The sequence below is a fragment of the Erpetoichthys calabaricus genome, chromosome 2 (assembly GCF_900747795.2).
Source record: "Erpetoichthys calabaricus chromosome 2, fErpCal1.3, whole genome shotgun sequence".
Lineage (NCBI taxonomy): Eukaryota > Metazoa > Chordata > Cladistia > Polypteriformes > Polypteridae > Erpetoichthys > Erpetoichthys calabaricus.
The window spans coordinates 74,289,062-74,313,768 of NC_041395.2; the positions used below are offsets into that span (position 1 = coordinate 74,289,062).

A 24,707-nucleotide genomic window follows, 5' to 3' on the forward strand; every position below is an offset into this window, starting at 1 on the left:
AATTGAGTTCACAGAGAATGTAGCAATGTCACAATTTCAACAGTGTATTTGAATGGATATTTTTCAGTTTTCAAAAATTTGTACAGCACACTATTTGAGAGATCTCAACGCAGACTGAACTTTCCCCAAACAACTTTAAAATTCTTTGAAGAATAAGGGTAACAAATTATAACTCTGCTTCCAGTTGACTGGTTTTGTTGAATCATGTGAACAGGCAGACATACATGACAACACCACTTTTTGCTTTTTGTATTTTGTGCAAATGCACCTAAAAATGTACAATTAAACAAAATTAAATTAGATAAAATGCAAATGTATATAGCAAAGTATATTGTTCTAAAATTAGCAATCTTTGCCATATTTGCTATTATAACACTCTTACTTTCTTGCTCTACTGCACACAGTTAAGAGTCTGTAAAGAGGAGGCTATCTTTCACTTAAAATATAACCTGTACAAAGCATACTCCTGCCAAAAAATATCAATGAAGTGCCTTTGTTTATGATCTGAAATGCTGATTGCACTTTTCATTGCTCTTCCAAAATTGATTGATTAGTCCAGCAGTAGGATTTTTGTACCCTGTAGCCACAGTTAAACTAGTTTAGAGGTGCCAATCAACTTTTAAGTACACATCTTTGAGATGTGCAATGAAAACTGGAATACCTGAAGAGGCGAGAAAAAAAATATACAGATACAAGGAAAAGGTGCATACCGTGCACAGTTATTGATCAGGCCCAGGATTCAAATACAGGGTTCTAGAGTTGTGAGGCAGCAGCATTAGCCACTGCACTAGTACGTCACCCACAGCTAAAAAGTAATCTGTGTAAAAAGGTGTACTCATGCTGGATTTTTCTTGCAGCTCTCTACTCCATCTTGTGGAAGGAAAAGACATGGCAATAAATCAAAAGAGTAACTAGTCCTAGAAGTATTTTCCAGTAATTTTAATTTATGAAGTTTTTGATACTGTAACTCTAACAATGACTTGATTTACATATAACTCCTGATTATTTGTTTGCTTATTACAGGCATTTTTTAAACATATCCATTTCTGCAACCAATTACACAGAATGCAAATACTGAACTTAGTGGTACATGAGGGAATCTTTCAAAATTCATATTTCTTAAAATTGATGTATAACAATTACCTCAAATAAACAGATTAAATATATTCTTCATTACACTTACAAACTGATTATAAAAAAGATGATTTTATAAATTTCATGTGAATTAGATTAGTGTGTGTACGGATATAAAGCACACAACAAAGAAAGATAAATATTGCTTCATTGTGGTGTGTGATTTTAGTCCAAAAAGTGGGCTGCTACTGGTGGCCTGCCATAGGTGTTTGATGTAGTAGACTAGATTACTTTCTTTTGGCAGGCAGTGCTGCAGAGTAGCTTGGGCAATGGACTTCTTACCAAAAGACTGTCAAATTAATTCCTGACACTAATTTTTATTCTGGCAATGTGAAAGTCACTTAACTTTCAGGTTTCCAATTGTATTAAAAATATAATAAAAAATAAAGAATTCTGCCAAACATACAAAGATAATATAGGAACCCAGTAGTACATGAGATAGCACTGCTCCCTTATAGCTTCAATCCCAGTCTGGCCAATGGGTGGAATTTCATAAACTTGTAGGTGTCAGGTAAAGTGTGTCTCTGAAACCAGATATAACACCTGCATTACAGTTCTCACATAACTCTTTCTTGTGCCCTAGATAGTAATATGGAGTCAATAGATTTACAGTTGGACAGCGCAGAAGCACAGTGGTCAGCAGTACTGAGTCATAGGTCCCAGAGTCCTGGATTTAGATTATGGCCAGGTGCTGTTGTGCAGAATCTTTAATTGACCTTCATGGGTGCATAGGTTATCTTCAGGTACTCCAGTTTTCTAGTGCACTCCAAAACTGTACAGGATAGGCAAGCTCTGAAATGGATTTAGGTGTTACAATTATGGAACAATGTTATTGTCAGGTGAAAGTGCAGAAGTAGTAAAAAGATAAATTAAATTAGGTTATAGTGTGTTTAAAAAAATACTCTTGAATACATATCAAAGGAGACAATATTTGAACTACATAAAGCAGTAATAAGACATAACACATCTGGGGTAAAGCGTACAGTTCAGGTCACCACACTACATTTACATAAAAAATAAAGAAATACAAGTACAAGTTGTACAGTGAAAAGCAACTGAGTGTACCCCAGAATTGAAGAGTGTGTCCTGTTCTGATAGTCTGAAGTAAAGGAAGCTAAGTAGGGACCTAAACAAGATCTTTAAAATTGTCAATGGCATTGATAAAGTAGATCCAGCAGAATTTTTTCAACAGAATAATGAATCCCATTCTAAAAGATACCAGTAATACTGGATACTTAGCTGTTGGCTATATAAAAAAAAGAAAAAAATGTCCTCTTTCATCACTCCACAGGATATGTATTTTTTTTTCAATGTCACTGAGGATTTATCATCAAAGCATGCCAGCCATATTTATAAGTGACAATTTTTTTATGCATGAACATTCTACATGGGTTTTAGCATAATAATAGTTACATTTATATAGCGCATTTCTCACTACTCAAAGCGCTTCAGTGAGTTGGGAGCCACTAATAAGCAGTATCCACCTGAATGATGCAACAGCGCTAGAAGGCTCACCACACATTAGCTGTTGGGTGGTGAAGTGGTTACAGAGATAGCCAATTAGATACAAGGGATGATAAGGTGGGCAGACAGACTAGGTCTCTCAATTAGCTGATGATTTTATAAGATTAAAATATAAGTACCCAAAATAAAAAAAAAAAAAATCAAATTTTTCAATTTTAACTTGAATTTTTTTTTTTTTTTGCCAGAGACACATCAATAATAGCATTATACAAGGACATCAGTCTCAGTAGAAAACAGACATAGTTTGCAAGATCTAAGGGACTGGTTATTGAGTTCTGCTGCACCAAAGAGCCTCTACTCCCAGTCACTATTCAGGAAGTGGATGTGGAGGTTGTGCACTCCTACAAGTACATGGGTATCTACAATAATGACAGGTTGGATTGGACTCATAACTAGTCCGGTCTCATAGCACAGAGAAACTACAAAAGAAAGGACAGAGCTGGGTGTTTTTTCTTTGGAGACTACATTGCAAACTAATTGAAAGGGCAGAATTAATATTAAACTGAGTGCCATTATGAGCAATGCTGCACATCCTCTCTCTAAAATACTAACAGAGTACTTTCCGCCAAAGAATCATTCAGCAGAAGTGTGTCAGAACATGCTAGTGGTACTTCTTTATACTGTACCAATGGCAATATGCCTGTATAATGCCTAGCTTTGACTGTGACTGCCAAGTCAGAAGTTTTATTACTTTTCAATCTTCCATGCATCCATCCATTATCCAAGCCGCTATATCCTAACACGGGGTCAGTTGGAGCCAATCCCAGCCAACACAAGGCACAAGGCAGAAACAGACCCCGGGCAGGGCGCCAGCCCACCGCAGGGCACACGCACACACACCAAGCACACACTAGAGACAATTTTGGATCGCCAATGCACCTAACCTGCATGTCTTTGGACTGTGGGAGGAAACTGGAGCACCTGGAGGAAACCCAAGCAGACATGGGGAGAACATGCAAATTCCACGTAGGAAGGACCCGGGAAGCGAACCCAGGTCTCCCTACTGCGAGGCAGCAGTGCTACCACTGCGCCACCATGCCAGCCCTTTTCAATTTTATACCTTTTTATTCATTTTGACATGTGCTCAGACCTTAGTGTGTGTGTACATCTATCTATGTTTTATTTATTTATTTCATAAGTTCCTGTAAAAAGCCAAATTACTCACTGGGGACAAATAAAGTTCTATCTATCTAAGTTAGGAAAAAAAGGAATCAAACACAAGAAGCTAAACTGGTAAAAACAGTCACACTTTTTTTTAGGCATTTAGTTATACAACTGGGAGATCAGATAACTAGGGGCTTACTCAGACAATAAAATAAGCTGATCAACCATATAACACAGTAAGGAGTTATAACGGGGGAAAAAGGGTAATGATTACCCAGGGCCCACTTGGGGACCCTCGAAGCCTGAAATGAATGATGTGCGACAGACATGGATCAAGAGGAAGGAGCCAACAGACGGCGTATGTATAGGGCTCAGAGTTCTGCACTACACTCCTGCAAGGTAGGTAGGTAGACAAATCTGAGACTAATAAATAATAACTCTGCACATTCTTAAATTACTATATGTCATATGTATGAGGAAATAAATGATTTTGCAAATATGGTCAGGATTCTAAATCTTAACACAATGTGAACACTGTTCATGTTTTCAAATGCAATTCCAGTTTTGTATAACAAGTGTAACTTCAACTGAAATATGTGAAATAAAGGAGGTTTACAAAGATGACTTGAAGGTGGGATCCTGTCAGTTAATTTTTGTTCTGGGGCCATCCTCTTCCTAGACAAAGGCTATGATTACAAAATCATACTATTATCAGTTCTACATTAACTTATGGACACAATAGTAAGGTTTTTAATCTTGATAATTGTTTCATTACTTAAAGACATGCTATAAGAGCTAGAAGCACTTCCATCTTGAATATAATTAAAATATTCTGTTGTCAGTTTTCCATTAACTTATTTCAGTTTTGTCTCAGTCTTGGATACAACAGCAATTTTTAAATCTCTGCAACTGTCTCATTATTCAAGGGCATACGATAAGAGAGAACACGAACAATATGTTTTAATACTCACCTGTTAAAATTCTAATAAAAACTAACTTAAATGCATTAAGTATATAAGCACTAATCATTATCATTACTATTTTACATTGACTTCTTTTTAGTTTAAAAAAAATTGTCTTCAAATACTGCTATACTGGCACAAAGTCCTGAAATCTTACATCTATAGTTCAAAACATTTTGTGCCATCAGTGCAAATGTGCAAGTTCCAGTTTCTTTAAACATGATTTTGGTTTATTTCTGTATCATTACTTATAATGCAAGATAAATAGAATTGTGGTCTTCCTGCATTTTCCACTATGAATTGGACTATGCAAGCTTATTTTTCTTTCCTTGAGCTCTTCTATAGTTCGTCATCATCATTAGAAATTCTATATTTTTGCTTCTTCCACTTTCCAAGTTTCTTTCATAAATAATTAAAAGATATGCTTTTTTCCTTTTAGAAAATGTAAACTCTCCCAGGTTAACTTGACAGGCTGCACATGTTATGATAAAAGAGGCCTTTTTTCAAATTTGTAAATAAGTACCATATCAAACAATAAGTGGGGGGTGTTTCTCTACTTTATTGGAATGAAAGGATGTATTGTTGTTTCAGAGCACTACATGCATCTATTCAGATGTCCTATCTCATTCAAAATACATTCACATGAGGTAATTCCCCCTACTATGCACTTAGATAATGGCAGTAAAGAACACTAAAAGATAGTAAGCAGAGGATCACCATTCTTAACAATACTTATATTTAAGTATTCTTTTTCTTTTTTAAAAAAAAGTTTATTTTCTAATGACACTAAGCAGATTTGACAATTGATTAGTTTTAATTGATTAACTTTAAGTCATTCTTAGCCATAAAAGGTAGTAAAACAAGTACAGCAAAATGCATATCTGACTAGAATCTCCCTACAAAACAGAGAATTTTGGGGAAGTCTTAAAGTTCTTTGTCCACCTACTGTGTAAGAAAATCTTCAGACATAATTAAAAGTGCGAGTTTCAAAAAAGCTGTAATTTTCTAAAAGTTGCTACAAGAATGACTACACTTAGAATAACTACACATTTAAAAAAAAAACACACCTTAAAAGGTAGTCATTAAGGTGATTCCCAATAGCGTTCTAATATAAATATATAGCTTTACCTATTTTCAAGATTGATGCAGTCATTACATAATGAGAAAAATGATAAAGCAACTGTTATCTTTATACCTTTCTAATGTGTTTGGATTTAACAATTTGAGCTGTTATGATTACCAATGATGTTGCTACACTTTACAGTGTTGCGACTCTGATTTAGTCAGTGGCTGAAGTACTATGTGTACAGAACTTTCATGAGCTTCCACATTTATGCAGCACTCCTATGGTGCCATTATGTTACCCTGTGATTCAAAATTGGCTCAATGTGAAACCATATAGGAGCAGGAGTTTGCTATCCCACATAAACTTCATTCCACCATGGGCTAGCTGCTGTAAGGATGAACTCAGACACCACATGATCCTAGAAAGGATAGTTTCAGTAACTGGATGGATTTAACATACAACTTTGCATTACATTCTTCCTTTTCCAAACCCACCTATTACAACAATGGGTTATGAGGGGCCAGAGCTAATTCTAATTGCCATAACAAAAAATAATAAAACCCAGCCCTGAAGGGAGCATCTTTCCATTAGAAGGTACACTCATGCAAAACACACTCACATTATGAGATGCTGAACAAACATATACATTTCTGTGATGTGAATCCTACACAAGCCTAAGAATAAAGTGAAAACACAGACAGTAATCACACATTTAAAACTAAGTGCCTGGAGTTGCGAAGCAGGAGAGTTTACCACTTCAACATCATGTCACCCAAACACAGTTTTCTTTTTGTGGTCTTCGGTTTCCTTTACAAGCAACAAATTAAAGGTAAAGCTCTACTCTTTCATATCAAAATAAAGAAAATTGCCAGAAAGTCTCATAAATATTAGTCTTTGCATTTATATATTAAGACACAAGTATTTAAATATCCTTACAGGAAACAAGGTAAAATTATAGTCTAAAAAGATAGCTGGATGTTCATGTTGAACTATATTTTAGTGCTACGAAGAAAATTGCAACCAAGATGTCTACTCTTTAATGAAGATCAAATAAAGTAATTTCTCTGGTTTAGTTCAACATGTTCCGAGCTGAAAACTGTGCAATATAGATAACCAGCATTCATGCTGCAACCTTATATTTTTTGAAGCAAAACACCTTATATGGATGAGTAATTTATCAATGTAAGACCACTTCCCATTACACAAGGTGAATAATTTTAAAAGGATATTGGTTAATATTCTCTCAGTCTCATTATACTATTATTCATAAATCCTGTTATTCTATCCTTAGATTCCAGTAGATAATACTGCCATACTGTACATGTAAAAGTTATTACAAATTACAGTAGATTTTTGGCACATAGACTAAACACAGAACAAATACAGCCCACTAAGATATGCAATACATCCATTTATAATTTTTAATTTATATATATGTATATTCAGTCTCTGATGTAGAAATTGACATAAGTAAAGTGATCCAGGACAAAAATAAGGTTTGCTCCACAAAACACTTTTTTTTGAAAATAAACTAAGCTAGCCACTTAATATTTATTTAAAAATTTGTAAATAAATAGAATGCAAGATACAAGCCTTCTACAAACTGACTATATAAAATAATATTCTTTTATTAACCTTGTCAAGTTGACCTATTATTTAGGCAAAAAAATATTATATTCCCAAGAATTTAAAATAGTACTGAAACAAAGAAATGTTTTTATAGTCAGTGAATGCATTGTTCTTAAACAGATCCAAATAATGTACTCATCTCAATTTTAACACTTTGTTATTCCTACCTCACATATTAAAATATTTTATTTTCTGCACTAGATTGTAAATAGAACAATAGAAACAATTTAAATACATTTATTAAAAAACACATTTCTCAGAAAAGTTATAAGCAGTAAACAATATGGGCTAACTGGAGAAGCCATCTAGCAACAAACTGAGTCCATTAGTGACAATTTTAATTAAACTAAGACTATAAACAATGCAACAATTAAAATAAACCTCATCTTTTTTAAACACTTGTCTACAGATCATCAATCAACTGTATGAAAGCTCCTTGTCTCCAAACAGCTATTCCTATCAGCAGTTGCCATTGTTGAGGCAGAGAAGACAGCTAAATGATTGAGAAAGACTTTTATTTAGAAATAAGATAAGATAAATTGGACTTTTTTGGCCTGACAATATTGGCAGCCAGATGCAGAAATCAATTCAGAAGGGCATGATTAATGAATACATGAATAAAAAAAAATGTCAAAACAATTAGACCATGCTGAACAAGGAAATGGGTTTTAATAAGAAGTATCAGGGTGGACTAGTTCTCAGTGTTGGAGGTGCAAAATTATGAAATTCAAACACATCCTATAGGATTCCTAAATAAACATTTTACTTCTAAAAACCCTACATGAACAGCACAGAATACAATAAAACACCTTTAAATTTCATACCATCGCACATGATGAAAATGAGATTAAATCCATTCACAAAACTTTTTTTTCTAATACATATATATTTATATTTGTCCTTTTGCATTAAAAAGGTATTTGATTCTACAATAATCTGCCCTATAATATACTTTGTGTGCAGTTTAATTATGTAAAGTATTGCTTGTACAAGAAAATTTTCTTTTTCTTGTTAAAGTTTGTGAAAATATTGCAATCTTACAATGCCAATCTTATCTTAAAAACACAATCTTTATGAGAAAGTTCAGTCTGGGTTTTAGCCTAGTTACAGCACCGAAGAGTCTCCAACTAATATTGAAAATGTTATTCGAACCTACTCCAAAGCAGAAAATGACAATTATTTGGCTTTACAATTTTGTTGATCTGTCAGAAATTGTTCTTACGTTGCCTCCTACTTACAATTCACTTTCACTATATACAGAGGTCTTTTAATAATATTCCCTAAATAAGATGTTTGACATTTTGCAATAATTCATTTCTAAATAATTTCACTGGCTTCCAATTAAATTTAAAGCCACATTTTAACTCCTCCCTCTCACATCTAAAGTCTTACATGCTTCACCTACCTCTTACTTTTCAGAACTTATTAATGTCTTTACTATACTTCAGGGTGCAAATTCCAATCAAAATATGTAGACCTGATTAAAATTCAATGCACTAAAAGATATCTATCCTTTCTCTAGCAGATGAAAGTTTATTTAATGAAACAAATAGAACTACTTAATAAATATTATCCATACTATCCATTATTACGAAAATAATTATGTAAACTGTGTGGCATGTTAGTAATATAGTCAGAAATATTAACCATTGTGCATTAGCCAGTAGAAATTAATGAAGTATACCTGAAGAACTATGATGTACAGATTTGAATCTGGTACAAATTTCATTGACCTTGATGCAATTCATTTTGAGAATTATATAAATCATACCATTTGGTTTCTGAATGTGATGACCATCTGTTGTTAAAGAAACGCATGGTCGAAAGCAAAAACAACTACACACAGCATTCTGTCTTTAACTATTAACCTCAGACTTTTTTTTTAATGGAGTCTCATTAATATTGGGATCAATGACTGTCTTAACAAGAACTACAAGTGTTGGCAAATTACAAATGGGCATCGCTTGTTCAGAGTCAATATAAATGCAAATTACAAAAATATTAAAAAATACAAGTACAAATACAAAAATGATCAATTATTAGCATTTTAAGCAATTATATAATGTTTAGGATTAGCATTCACCTTGGTAAGGTTATACTGGTTGCCTAGACGGTGCTTCTTACTTTTTTGCCTCTAGAACAGCAAGAAATTATACGATTTAAGGGAGTAATGGAAAGCAGCTTTCGGCTGACACAAAATTGGAGCAATGTAAAGAAAGAACTTCAAAGAAGGCTGTATTTTACTAATCCTTGAAAGTACAGATTAGACTGTAGATGTTTCTAACTGTTTTGCATATACTTTTGCTTTATTATTAAATCAGGTTCTGGAACCCGTTGGCACCCTGCCCGGGATTGGTTCCTGCCTTGTGCCCTGTGTTGGCTGGGATTGGCTCCAGCAGACCCCCGTGACCCTGTGTTCGGATTCAGCGGGTTGGACAATGGATAGATGGATGGTTCTGGAATCCAGGAGTGCATAAAGTTAATTTATTCATTTTTTAAAATTGTAATTTTGTTCATCACTCTAATCTATACACCCTGAACAGGGATATGCCCCTTATACCCACAAAAAAGAAATCCAGAGACAATCAGAGTATTAGAAGGCTATATAAAACCATTTGTTGACACTCAGCTACAAATACAACAAAACGTCGCAAATAGATGCATTGCCTTCCACAACGGTCTACTCATAGTTGACATTCACTCTTGAACAGAGATAAGAGATTACACTTGTTGCATATTCTACAATATGTTTAAAAGATACTAATTCAAAGCTGTGACTATGTAAAAAAAAATACATTTACAAAATTTGGGGAGTATGGCATCAATAAGCAAACTGCATAACACACAGCTGCAATAAGATTTGTACACATTGTGTGTTAAAGCTTTCCTGCTTGTAATGAGAGACAATAATAATAATGCAATTTCCTATTTCTTCAGTAGAATTTCATTACGATACCTTAGACTTCTACATACTTAATTTGACTAGTGTGACAAATGCTACTTCCAGCATTGCAATAAGTAATGCACTATAGCATAATCTGTGCTGCCAATGTCCTAAACATTGTCCTAGGCTTGTCAATGGTGTAATGGTGTTATATGTATTAAACAAATATGCATGGAAATAACACTAATTTAATTTCTAGAAACACTGATTTACTTCATGCAGTGCTATACTCAATTAGATGCCAATATTGCACTTTTATACAAGAAAAAAGTACAAAATGTGTAATCACATGGTGACATTTCTTTAACAATTTAAAGAGGTAACATTAGATCTTGAGTACTGGCTATTTCCAGTCACATGACACAGGGGAAGTTCACTTCCAAAAGTACGTACTATACTCTCCCTATTCCAGCCTAAGGAGTGATGTCTATTAGGAATCTTACACTGAAAACTCGGTGATTTTTGAACCCAAAGAAAGACTTAAAATTTGTTTTTGCACATCAAAGGAAAAACAATATGTGGATGGCTGGCTGGTTAGCTGTATAGAAAACCCAACAAATTAACTTAGATACAGCATTAATTTTAGGACAAAATTTTATGGATCTACATTAAGCTTCAGAATCATCAGAAAATTACTAATCCATCTTATCATCATTTCCCTGTAGTAATAATAATAATAATAATAAATATTATAAATCAATACAAAAATGTAACAATGCAGATCATCAGACCACACACATTTCATAAATTATACATATTTAACCAAAGGCCAGAAGTACTGTAGGTGCATGAAATTTTAAACACCAAATCAAGTTTTTAATGGCCAAAACAAAAAGTATACCTTGTAATAGTGTTGTATTGGTTCTAAAAGTTTGACTTCAGTTTCAATACTAGCTTTTCCGAACTCGGTACAGGTACCAAAATGGTTCCAAAGCAAATAACGGATAACTCCAAAAACCCCATGTTTTACTCCAGCACCTCTGGTGTGCTGCACAATTTCAGGCCTCCCTGGTGTACTGTGCTATTGTGCAACTTCTTTACTGACCCAGAGTTTTGGAAAAGAACAAGAGATAAGTGAGCAGTCAGACTAACAACCAAATGCCAAAATACTAGGAAAGCATAGAAACATATACCTAATCATACCATTGTTGCCAGAGCACATTGTCAATTACAAACATTTCTTAACAATGCAAAATCACTAAACAAGAATCAAAGTAACAAAAATCTTTGAATAATTTTTCAGAAATGTGAGACTGAAATAAAAGAGCAAAATTGAGTTTACACTTTATCCAATGTATGGTTGCATGATATACTGGTACTGGAAAGTACAGAAACATCCAAATTTTAAATGGTACCAGCATTTTGGGATGTTTGGTACCAGAAGTTAAAGTCTGCTTTTCTCTGAACGTCCACCAGAAACATTGGTTTCATAGACTCCATGAAACAAAACTATGTGCTTCAATGTTATCAGAACTTCACTGGGAACCCTCTCCGTACTTCTTGATTCAATGGGATTGGGACTTCACAGGGACTGCTTTGACATGATTGTGACTTCATTGCCTTCCTCAAAGTTGCTTTGATGCAATTGGAATTTCATTGGGGACAGACCTCATCGCACTGACGCAATCAGGACTTTGAAGCTGTTAAAATGGAAGTTGCACACCCACCCACACACTTTCAATCCATAATGAGGAAGATTTTGTCAGTATCTTTCTGTCAATGAAAACCTCAGACTGTTATCATTAAAGTAAAGGATGGTAATACAAGACCATTTAACCATTGAACCTTGTTAAATCTTGAATCTGTTTTTCATACCAGCTTTTACTTTCCTAATATAATCTGTAATCAGCTAAATTGTAATACTTATTTATGACAGTAACATATTTTTGATAAATATTACTTAAATGATTGCCAGTGTATTGACTGAAAACAGTTAACTCCTACTGGGTTCCTTGCTGAACAAATTCAGTAGAACTTCAAAGATTTGGTAGAGGAGGAAGGACTGATGGTCAGCAACAGCAAAATTATTTATTGTATCAAAAAAGAGCACTGGTATTTCTTGTAGGATTGCTTCTCTATGCTATTGCTGCTCATTTCCTTCCAAGGATTAGTGGCACATGGACTTTCAGTGAAACTATGCCTTCTAATGTTTAAGCACTTTTGAATGACTGGAAAAAAGTCAAATGTTTTAGGAAAACAAAGGAAAAAATTTTATAGAAAGCCAGTGAAATCTTTAATATCTGAAAAATGGAAAAGTAAGGGGAGTGGGTCTGAAAGGATTTGAATCTTCATTAAGAATGTTTGTTTAATTGCTTTTGCGAATAATCACTGAAAAAAATGCTTTTTGATCAGTGTGTAATTCTTGGGCTGTGAAGTCATAAAGCTGTGTTCAGTGGAGCAGAAAGGTGAATAAGTGCCTAATCAGTGAAAGCAGCGAGGCCCCCTCATGTATAGCTTTATAAGCAAACTGGGGCAAGGCCTATTAAAAGGGAGCATGGCACCGTTTCCAAGGCAACATCCCCACCCACTAACGAAACCACAGATTTGTAAAAGGCTCCTAACACAAACAATATTGAATAACTGTGACATGTGAGCGTAACCATGTTTTCTGTCAACTTTTAAACAAGTGAAAAGGCAACATTCAAGAGATTTATAGCAGCAATAGACATGTGGTGAGGACCAAATAAAACTCCTTATATAAGAAAAACCAAATATAACTTTTGGGTTTTATATTTAAGACATATGACAATGACATATGCAAATAGTATGGATAAGGGCATTATAAGATTGAAGAATGTTATATTACATTTTTTATTTTGCTCATGATTAATTTTAAGTTACTTTCAGTGAATAGCCATTCAAATTACAGAAGCTAAATTTTTAAATGTTATGTTTTATTCTTTGTTTATGCTATATCTTTTGCAAACAGCACCAATCAGTTTTGGGAAAATGAAGATTATTAAGTTTTGTCTTTATGAACAATGTTTTATCATTCATTACTGCTAACATAAGATTTAAGTTTATGTCTGATCACCATGAATACAATGTTTACAATTAAACTCCACTGTTTTTAGTTTGGTATATTTAAATATAAATAAGTTGCTATTCCTCAGATTTAGTTTTGTTACCAAACTAAATGGTTAAAACAAACACTCACTTTTTGTACATAATATTTAAAAACTATCATCACTATTGTACAGGACCAAACACATCATAAAAGTAAACCACAATATTGCAAAGGAACATTCAAAATAAAATACTAGTTTGTTAAGGTATTCACTTAATGACTGCCCTTAGTGTAAGACATACTTTAAAAGATTATTTCACCTTAAGAAAGCATTTATTTCTGAAACCATTTTGTTTTGCAAGTATTTATTTGTAACATTTTTTAACAAAAAAAAAAAAAAAAATATTGATTTATTTCTTCAGGTGCCCCAGTTTTTCCTCCTACATCTCAAGGCAGGCAATATAATGATTCTAAATCAGCCTTTTGTAAATGTGTGGCTGTGCAAGTGTGCCATTCAATTAACTGCTCCCCTTTCCAGGGTTAGTTATTGAAAAGGATGCTCCAATTGATTGGCGCCAATTTAAATCTATCAATTTTCACCAAAAAAAAAAAGAACTTATGCTTATGAACATTTGATACATTTGCAGCTTTTTAAAATATTTGTACTGTGTTTATTATTTATATCTGTGTGTCATATAGTATATGTTTTACAAAGAAACAAGAACTACATATTTAAATGGTAGTAACGCTCGAGAATTATGAATATCTAGCTGATACACTGAAGAAAGAAAAAAAAAAAAAAACACCTTTATAAATATAGTAAATTATTATTTTAACAGCAAAAAACTCAGCCACAGGGGATGCACAAACCAGTATGTTTCTTCGTGCCGGTCCCAAGCTCGGATAAATGGGGAGGGTTACGTCAGGAAGGGCATCCTGTGTAAAATTTTGCCAAATCAATATGCGGACAACAATACAAATTTCCATACCGGATCGGTCGAGCCCCAGGTTAACAACGACCGCCACCAGTACTGTTAGCCACCAGGGTGGTGACGGAAATTGGGCTACTTTTGGCCGAAGATGAAGAAAGAGAAGAAGAGGCGGGAGACGTGTCCGAAGGCAGGAGGAGAGGAGGAAAGTAAAGAGTGGAACTGAGAGTAGGAGCTTTGAATGTTGGCAGTATGACTGGTAAGGGGAGAAAGTTAGCAGATATGATGGAGAGAAGGAAGGTTGATATATTGTGCGTGCAAGAGACTAAATGGAAGGGGATTAAGGCCAGGTGGATTGGAGGTGGATTCAAATTGTTCTATCATGGTGTGGATGGGAGAAGAAATGGGGTAGGAGTGTTTTGGAGGTGAAAAGAGTGTCTGGCAGAGTAATGATTATGAAGCTGGAAATTGGAGGTGTGATGATGAATGTTGTTAGTGCATATGTGCCGCAAGTTGGGTGTGCAATGGGTGAGAAAGAAGATTTTTGGAGTGAGTTGGATGAAGTGATGAACAGTGTACCCAAGGGACAGAAAGTGGTGATTGGAGCAGATTTCAATGGGTAAGTTGGTGAAGGGAACAGTGGAGATGAGGAGGTGATGGGTAGGTATGTTGTCAAGGAGAGGAATGAAGAAGGTCAGAGGATAGTGGATTTTGCCTAAAGGATGGACTTGGCTGTGGTGAATACGTTTTTTTTAAGAAGAGGGAGGAACATAGGGTTACGTACAAGAGTGGAGGAAGATGCACACAGGTACATTACATCCTTTGCAGAAGAGTTGATCTGAAGATTGGAAAGTGGTGGCAGGGGAAAGTGTGGTTAAGCAGCATAGGATGGTGGTCTGTAGGATGACATTGGAGATCAAGAAGAGGAAGAGAGTCAGGGCAGAGCCAAGGATCAAATGGTGAAAGTTGAAAAAGGAAGACTGCAAGGTTGAGTTTAGGGAGGAGGTGAGACAGGCACTGGGTGGCAGTGAAGAGTTACCAGACAGCTGCAAAACTACAGCAGATGTAGTAAGGGTGACAGCAAGAAAGGTGCTTGGCGTGACATCTGGAAAGAGGAAGGAGGAAAAGGAAACCTGGTGGTGGAATGAGGAAATACAGGAGAGTATACAGAGGAAGAGGATGGTGAAGAAGAAGTGGGATAGTCAGAAAGATGCATAAAGTAGACAAGAGTACAAAGAGATAAGGCGCAAGGTGAAGAGAGAGGTGGCGAAGGCTAAAGAAAAGGTGTATGATGAGTTGTATGAGAGGTTGGACACTCCTGCCATTAACGTTACTACAGATAAGTGGTTATTTCTCTAATGAAACACCCCTTCATAAATTGTTCACTTGAAGAAAAAAAGCTTGGACCCAACTGGCCTGACTTCAGAATTCAGCAGCAGGCAACTGATCAAGGACGAGGTTACACACGGAATTTTTCCCACTCTTGTGATGAAGAGTTTTCTAAATGGATGTGGTATAAGTAATACCATTTTTTCTTTCTCTGTTTGTTCTTTCAAAGTGTCCGTACCGAAATGTTATGGTAAACGACAGGGATACGAGACATAAAACACAGTATTTCTGAAAAATGCAAGTGGCATGAAAGTAACCGTAGTCATCTAAACCAGTGTTTTTCAACCAGTGTGCCGCAGCACAGTAGTGCGCTGTGAGAGCTACCAAGATGTGCAATGGAAATAATAATGTAGTGCACCTGGGTCTGAAGAGGGCAGGACTATATGAAGAAGCTGGCATAAAAGCAGCTCTGTGATCGCTAGATTGCAGACACAGTAGTTCAAGCACTTCAGACACATCTCAAGGCTACTAGAGTCTATCTGCTTGGATGTGTGGACACCAGCGAGTCAGTGGATAGTGGCATACGAGTTGCCTCTGAGGCAGAGAGGGATGGGCAAATGGACAAAGCAGCTGGGAGATGGCAGGAAAGTGCTAACTACAGTGCATCCGAAAAGTATTCACAGCGCATCACTTTTTCCACATTTTGTTATGTTACAGCCTTATTCCAAAATGGATTAAATTCATCTTTTTCCTCAGAATTCTACACACAACTCCCCATAATGATAAGATGAAAAACGTTTGAGGTTTTTGCAAATTTATTAAAAATAAAAAAATTGAGAAATCACTTCTCTGGTAGTCCCAACCCTTTGGAAAGTTGAGTACATGTTACAGACATGTATTTGTGGTTATTAAGATTGTGGTGTGCCTTGGGATGTTTTTGGTTACAAAAAGTGTGCTACCAAAGAAAAAAGTCTGGGAAACACTGATCTAGACAAAAACATGTGGCTAAATTTTTTAGGCAGGCTTAGTGAAATGACTCAATTTAAGCTGAAAGTAATAAAGAAATTTTCAGGCCTGAAGGAAAGGATGGTACCCTGATAGTAAACGCAAAATAAGATTTAGTTTGGACTTGTCCTGTGGGTATAGAAAAAGACAGGTTGGGGAGACGAGTTACATTTTAAGATGTGGGGGTCTGTGGATCTTACAATGTGAATTTATGCCCAGGTGAGGTAAGCCTGCCAAACATGCATAGGACTGAAAAGAGTGGCAGCAAATGTAGAATAAAATTAGGGTGGAAATGACTCTGTGGGAGTGGTAAATGATAAACTGGAATGTAACACTTAAAAAAAATCAGAGGACTACTGATTGTATGATGTGGATTTATGGAATACAGTGGAAATGGCCAAGGACTTGGCACTCCACTAGTAGAGACAGAATAAGATTTGAAATAGACTTATGCTATGGATGTGTTATAAGAAAGACAGAAGTGCACATTATTGGAAGATTACAGATGTGTGGGTGCAGACATTATGGTGTGGGTTTTGGCAGAATGGGGAACTGGGTAAGTTGGCAGAGGACTGGGCAATTTAGAGACAGGTGTAGTATAAAATTTGGGTGGCAGGTGTACCTGTTCGTTTGCACATCTATAGGGCAAGTTATGGGCAAAATAAGGGGACTCTGAATGTCACAGACTGAAGTTTTGGAGCACCGTGTAAATGGGAAAGCTGGCATCACATTGGGAAGTGCGGTGAAAAGGGTATAATACATTTTAGCTTGGATTTGTCCTGCAGGTCTGGTACTGGACAGGCCAAGATGTACATTGACACTATGATGAGAATCATGGGAACATGCAGAATAACCAGATAGATAGATAGATAGATAGATAGATAGATAGATAGATAGATAGATAGATAGATAGATAGATAGATAGATAGATAGATAGATAGATAGATAGATAGATAGATAGATAGATAGATAGATAGATAGATAGATAGATAGATGTGAAAAGTTCTATATAATACAGTAAATAGATGCTGCTTCATTTTGTCCCCCCAAAAACTGCACCCCGCCCAAATTTTTTTCACCAGCTACCACTGCCTATAAATACATGTATATTTACATTTAAGCAGTGTTTTAATTGCCAATATTAATTGAGTATGTGAGAATATATGTTTTTTTTGTTAGAGAAATAGTGAAAACTAGCTTTTTTAATTAAGCCTTGTTTAAGATAGGTACATTACAAAAAAACACCTTGTAATTATAAAATGGATATTATTTTGTTTCCTGCCATATGTAGTATGGATACATATTTTTGGACATATTTTACTAGTTAATGTATGTATTTTATTGTGACCCTGTGTTAGGATATAGCGGGTTGGAAAATGGATGGATGGGTGGATGGAATTGTTACCTGAATCAGCCGATCAAGTAACAAAATCAGTGATCAGTAATGCCCTTAAAAAAACCTGATCGGAGCATCCCAAGTTATTGATATTGCAATGACTTTTTAGAAATTTCTTAAAGCACTCAAGCAATGATTGAATAAAACAGAAAAAAATGTAGTAAGACTAAGATACTGGAGTGTGTAGTATGGGCAAATTAAGAAATGTCGGAATTTTCTTAGGTTCATGACATAATATGTTGGGTACAATGAACAATGTCTATCATCATTTACTTATATTTAACTGCTGGCAATTAAAGCAAATCCAAAAAGTCCCACAAAGGTAAAGATGAAGCAACAAAAAGTGGATGAGACTTTTGAATTATATATAAAAAAAAAAAAAAAAAAAAAAAAAAAAAAAAAAAGGAGTTCACTAGGTACAATGAAACATTTAAGGCAGGAATTATATACAGTATTATAGTGAAAGGTTAAGCAAGCCTGAACTACTGCAGTGCAATTTGTTTTAGCTGAAATGAATTTGTTTAATTTTTATTTAATTTAGGGTTACAGACCTCCACAATCTTTACCAGAAACAAGGGATACAGTAATCCCTCGCTATATCGCGCTTTGCCTTTCGCGGCTTCACTCCATCGCGGATTTTATATGTAAGCATATTTAAATATATATGGTGGATTTTTTGCTGCTTCGCGGGTTTCTGCGGACAATGGGTCTTTTAATTTCTGGTACATGCTTATTCAGTTGGTTTGCCCAGTTGATTTCATACAAGGGACGCTATTGGCTGAGAAGCTACCCAGCTTACTTTTCTCTGTCTCTCTTGCACTGACTTTCTCTGATCCTGACGTAGGGGGTGTGAGCAGGGGGGCTGTTCGCACACCTAGACGATACGGACGCTCGTCTAAAAATGCTGAAAGATTATCTTCACGTTGCCATCTTTTGTGCAGCTGCTTCCTGAAACGACATGCTGCACAGTGCTTCGCATGCTTAAAAGCTCGAAGGGCACGTATTGATTTTTGATTGAAAAACAAACTGTCTCTCTCTCTCTCTCTTTGTCTGCCCCTGACGGAGGGGGTGTGAGCTGCCGCCTTCAACAGCTTTGTGTCGGTGCTTCGCATACTTAAAAGCAGCCCTATTGATTTGTTTGCTCGTCTCTCTATCTCTGTGACAGCCTGTGCTCCTGACAGGCACTCCTTTGAAGAGGAAGATATGTTTGCATTCTTTTAATTGTGAGACGGAACTGTCATCTCTGTCTTGTCATGGAGCACAGTTTAACTTTTGAAAAAGAGACAAATGTTTGTTTGCAGTGTTTGTATAACGTTCCTGTCTCTCTACAACCTCCTGTGTTTCTGCGCAAATCTGTGACCCAAGCATGACAATATAAAAATAACTATATAAACATATGGTTTCTACTTCGCAGATTTTCTTATTTCACGGGTGGCTCTGGAACGCAACCCCCGCGATGGAGGAGGGATTACTGTACAGTACATTCAGGAATCTGTGTGAACGCCAATTAACTTCTCTGCTTGTATTTTTAGGGTTGATGGCAAGAAAAACTTGAACATAGGGCGATTGTGTAAATAACAAAGGAAAGCAACCGTAGAGCAAAATTAAACTGAGGCAGCAATAGTTCACCAGTTTACAACCTTGTCGCTTTGCTGAAAAGTAACGTCTCTTTATTAGACTGATAGATATTGTAACAAAAGTACCAAAGTAATGACTTAGACTTTGCTAAACATTTGGTTAACACGGTACAGCAGCTTTTTAATAATTTTATTATATGTAATATGTACACTTTACTAATTAAAAGGTTACGTAGTTATTACTTTACTATAAAAACAAAAAAGTCTCTCCACAGCTTAATCCATATTACTAACCGAGAATGGTAAACCGGATATGGATGCAGGAGACATAGTGCGTAGGCGCCACACAAAAACGAGGAATCAGCCCCCCGCCCCAGAGTGAAACGGGAGAGACTACGAACGAAAGCACAGGCGCCTACAACGCGCTATTTATCGCCAACAACGAAAGAGCTCAACTAACAGAAATAAGAAATAAAGCAACAAGCCCAGAGAATACAGAACCCTAAATGTCCACACCACACAGCAGAGGCAAACCCGACATAGTACGGAAGGTGCAGGCGCCTACATCGCGCGTTGGAAGGTGCGGGAAAGTACAAAAGGCAAAGGCGCCTACACAGCATAGTGAAACCCGACATAGTACGGAGGGCGCAGGTGTCACCGCCATATTGTGAGTGGCACTACTGCGGAGTGAAGGCGCAGGAGTCACCGCCATATTGTGAGTGGCACTACTGCGGAGTGAAGTTAGGAATAATGTGCTGCTTGGGATTGTACAAACCGCTGAACGCTTTACACCAAATTCAAACACAATACAGCTCAATGATACAAACACGAGCCCACCTGGATAAGTGCAATGAACGCAGGCGCCTACAACGCGCGTCTGAAACTGCGGAAGCAAAGCAGGCATGGGTTCAAAATGAACGAGCTCGACTGACGGATATACAAACACGAGCCCGCCTGGATAAACTCAATGTATGCAGGCACCTACAACACGCGTCTGAAATGCCACGGGCAAAGTGGGCACGGCTCCAAAACGGACGAGCTCGACTAATGTATTTCAGTATACCCAACGCCGGGGGTAGGCGAGCGAAGCGAGCAGGGGGCGGAGCCCCCTTGTGTATACAGAATGTAGAAAGAAAATTTAAATGGCACATGAACTGCAAAGTAAACCATAGAGCTACAGATTCAAATCCAACACAGTTAGCTGTGATTATCTTTAGCAAGTCCGTTAAGTTAGTGTATAGCATTGTACCAAATTAGTTTTAAATGTTGAAGGTGCTATTTCTGACAGAGGTTGAGTTAGGGACAACATTTAAAGACTAATGTCAATGCTGCTATAAACACTAGATAAGACCCACAAGTACCAGTGTTTTACCATTCATCATCTACAGAAAACTGAATAAATCCAGAAGGACAAAATGTTAAAAGGACTTCTGAACTCCAGCTTTAGATTTGAATAAGCAAAAAATTAAAGAATCTGCAATGTGGCATTCCAATCTGCAAAATGCTGTAATTAACCTTCTGAACTTTTTAATTTATATTGGAATTTCAGTAAAACTGGAAGTAGTACTAGGGTGTTGTACCATGTTAGCCATTATGAATGTAGAGAAACGTCAAGCAAAATGACACCTTTTATTGGCTGACTAGAAAAAGATTACAATATGCAAGCTTTCGAGGCAACTCAGACCCCTTCTTCAGGCAAGATGTAAAAAAAAAAAAAATTTTATCCCAAAGAAATGGAGTAAGTAAGTAGTTAGTAATATCCTGATGGCAAAGTTAAAAGTTTGAAAAAGTATGTGAAGCTTGAGCTTTATTGGCCATAAATGGCATTTTCATCTTTAAGATGATATTTCCCTTTTAGATTCACATTTGAAAGTCTAAACACAAAGTAACCACTTCTATTCTGCTACACTGGTCCTCTAACATATCAAGAATATGTTGACTATTTGTTGAAAAAGTACATTTTACTAAACAGTAGGAGTGATTGCCAATTGCAGGTCACAGATTACCTAAATTTGTGTTCAACACAACATAGCACAGTTACTAAATTACTAAATGCACGAGGGACCTGTGGTTTTAATAGCAAGGCAATTGAGGAATACTTATATAAAACATACATAAATTACTGTTTCGGGAGTTATCCGCTAGAAAAAACCTTTTACTTTTAGTACAAAACTAAACATTACTAAAGCTGCCAAAACATAATTGATAATATTAAAAAGGTGTCTTCAAAAACTGCAGTAAAAGTTGACCTAAACTTGTTCGTGGTCAACACTTTTTTCCTATAATTAGTGAATACTGTTTTATTTTCCACTCATTTCCAATCTATAAAGTCATTTACTATTAGAAAATCAAAAACTAAATAAAACCAGTGACTGTATATGACTGTCAAAGCATATTATATAAAGTTGGCTTTTCACCTAGTCAGACACTAAATACAGTGGAACCTCGGGTCACGAACATCTCGGACCACGTACAAATCGGGTTATGACCAAAAAGTTCGTCAAACTTTTGCATCTGTTCACGACCACACACTCGGGTGACGCACAAGCCAGTTTCCCTTCCAGTTCGTACGCACCGATGATTTCCACACGTGTTCAGTCTCTCCCTGTGCATTCCCTGTGCAGCGAGCGAGAGTGAGAGAGAGAGCGCAAGCGAGAGAGAGAGAGGGCTGGCCAAGAAGGCAGTTAAAGAATGCACCGGGCTTGTTTTTAAAGACACTGATTCAAGCATTGTTTTAACCTTGTTGTATTTAATGAAGACTTTTTTTCTATTGGATTTTAACCTCACCTCATTTTTAACTTCACTTCTGTTTACAGCGATCGATTTGTAGCGTGCATTGTTGCAATGTTACTTTTCTTGGTTGTTTATTAAATTACGGATTTTTCAAAATGTTCATGTTTTTCCCTGTGCTTAAAACTCATTAAAAAAAAAAAAAAAGTGTTTACAACGAGCGGTTTGTAAGGCTATAGCGTGAATTCTTGCAATGTTACTTTTCTCTGTTGTTCAAGATTTTCTCAGTGTTATTCAATGTTTTTACATTTAGTTTGCTATTATGCTGTGCATTCTATGGTATAATTAACTATTATTGTGCTTAAAAATCTTTAAAAAAATATATTTACATATAGTTCGTACGGTCTGTAACGGATTATTTGTATTTACATACAATCCTAAGGGGGAAATTACTTCGGGTCACGACCAAATCAGGTTACGACCAGAGTTTTGGAACGAATTACGGTCATGGCCCAAGGTTCCACTGTATGTTTATGTAAGACTGAGCTCAACGTCCTACCACATCAGAGATGATTTTTAACAAAAACACTCAAGTATAAGTAAATCATTCATAATGAATTATAAAGAAAGGAATATGTTGTAACTTAAATCAGGCATCCATTTACTAAAAAGTGGATGGATGGACAGACATTATATATTGCATAATGAGTGTATGATAGAAAGCATGTAGGAACTTTCACGTTTTGATCTACAGTCCACAAGTTCATCCATTTATTCAGGAAACTTTTATTCATTCTTCTGGTTTAGAACATCTTGCATTGTAACCTAATCATATATATTACACTTCATATGTAAGTTGCAATTTTATACAAGAAATTAGTATTGTAAAGCTTTGAAAATGATAGCAAATGCCTACTTGCTTCTTTATTATGTACTATACACACCCTAAAATGTCTTTCTATCTCACAAAAGATTACTACTGAAATACTAAAAGTGAATAAATAAAAAAAAAACTTACACATCAACAGGAACTCGCAGAAGAGTAGGCAAAAGTATCAAGTCTGACATTTCCAACAATCGGGACTCAAGAAGTTGCATAATGCACAAACCTGCACCGAATACAGCAGATATTCCTGAGAAATTGAGAAAACCACAGTCAAATCCTTATTTTGATAACAGTAAAGAGTTTAAGAATTTCATTGAAAAAAATAAATAATAAAAAATGTAGATTATCAATCTTTTTTCCCTTCTTGCTTTGTTGTACAATACCGACACTTATAAAAAGGACTACATAAACTGCTGTAACAAGATGAACATTTTTAATACTTCACACATAGTATGGGTTTCAGCCTCTTATGCATCAATAATCTAAGTGCAAGTCTTACATGCAGTTGCATAGCAGAACAAATTAATAATTTTTAAAATAAAAAATGATGCCAGTAACATCATTACTGACAGGTTTTACGGGGTTGTTAGAGGTGTTGGTCTCACTTAATATACATTTAATCCATCCATCATCCAACCCGCTATATCCTAACTACAAGGTCACGGGAGTCTGCTGGAGCCAATCCCAGCCAACACAGGGTGCAAGGCAGGAAACAAACCCCGGACAGGGTGCCAACCCACCGCAGTAAACATTTAATTTACTACATAATCTATCCACTCCTTATTGAACATTTCTTTCGTAGTATGGCAGGAAATCAAACACTAAGCGCTAACACTAGCAGCAATAGATATACACTACAAGCCAGCGCTGACTGGAATGTATGTTTACTACAGACTTCAACACTTCATGCCCAGGCAGTGAAGAATAGATAAATAACCTAATATGTATGGCTCTGGGATTTGTTTGGGATTTTTTGAAAAACAAAAGATTTAAAGCTGATCATTTTTAGTTTTTCATTTATGCGTTAAAGTATGACTTTTTGAAATAATGGAATTATTTGCTGGGGTCAATAGGGGAATATCTTAATTTCTGCCCCATCCATTAACAAAATTAAATTATGCACTAGTAGAATTTGTTTCTTCATCCAAAATGGCCTCAGCCACTTTATACCTTGCCATGATTTTCTGCCAACTTTTTCCTTACTCTGTATTGTCTTGTGATCTTACATTTTTATTTTTTTGCAGTTTGCTAAAGAACACTAAGTCAGTCTCTTAGGTTGAATCAGATATTAATAACTATTAAAATACTGCATCACAAGTGCAACTACTTGCATTAATTATAAAGACAATTTGTCAACTTGTTTATAGTAAAAAATAGTAGTTAGGACAATATTGAGACTACTGTCTAGCCCAAATACTAAGGCAATGTTGTAATGCCCTTTTCACTATACAGAACTGGTTGCAGATAAAGACAGAGGCTTAACAC

At 35.8% G+C, this 24,707-nt stretch overlaps 1 protein-coding gene across 2 annotated transcripts in view; it reads right to left on the bottom strand.

Annotated features, from left to right (window-relative positions):
- The window catches only part of si:ch211-266k8.4 (carabin), a 347,171-nt gene that overhangs the window by 238,347 nt on the left and 84,117 nt on the right, over positions 1 to 24,707 (bottom strand). For both annotated transcript variants that reach the window (XM_051922773.1, XM_028793921.2), the window contains exon 9: positions 23,355 to 23,469. In XM_051922773.1, the coding sequence (XP_051778733.1) occupies positions 23,355 to 23,469 (115 nt within the window). The remainder of the gene's footprint in view (positions 1 to 23,354; positions 23,470 to 24,707) is intronic.